Source organism: Penaeus monodon, chromosome 28 (genome assembly GCF_015228065.2).
Source record: "Penaeus monodon isolate SGIC_2016 chromosome 28, NSTDA_Pmon_1, whole genome shotgun sequence".
Classification (NCBI taxonomy): Eukaryota; Metazoa; Arthropoda; class Malacostraca; order Decapoda; family Penaeidae; genus Penaeus; species Penaeus monodon.
In genome coordinates, this window is record NC_051413.1 from 33,418,238 (window position 1) to 33,418,637 (window position 400).

The window sequence follows — 400 nt, forward strand, 5'->3', positions numbered from 1 at the left end:
AATATAATTATGAAACTTGCAACTATATCAGCACTGTAAAACAATGGTATCTCAACAAAGCCATACTCATTAGAACTTTATAAAGAAACTTACATCTTTCCTGATCTCTCTTACTAAAGTGTAGAAGGCATCGTCGACACCCATGCGGGTCTTGGCAGAGGTCTCAATGAAAGGAATGTCATAATTCTTGGCCACTTCTCGTGCCTGCTGCATGTCCATTGCACGCACCTGCAAGTCGCATTTGTTGCCCACCACTGTGCAAAAGAAGGCAATGGTTGTGAGGTATGAGAAGAAAGATTTTGCATGCACACTCACACAAGTAACAGATTTCCCTATAACCCCACACATAAACATACTAAGTACCGTAATTATATGGAACATGTAAGATCAGTTAGTGGGA

The 400-nt window shown here is 40.5% G+C and overlaps 1 protein-coding gene across 1 annotated transcript in view; it reads right to left on the bottom strand.

The window, feature by feature from the left end:
* Window positions 1-400, bottom strand: part of LOC119591518 (GTPase HRas) — a gene marked incomplete in the record, with an annotated part of 13,260 nt that overhangs the window by 887 nt on the left and 11,973 nt on the right. Inside the window, 1 exon segment of the mRNA XM_037940267.1 lies at window positions 94-254. Within this exon segment, the coding sequence (XP_037796195.1) occupies window positions 94-254 (161 nt within the window).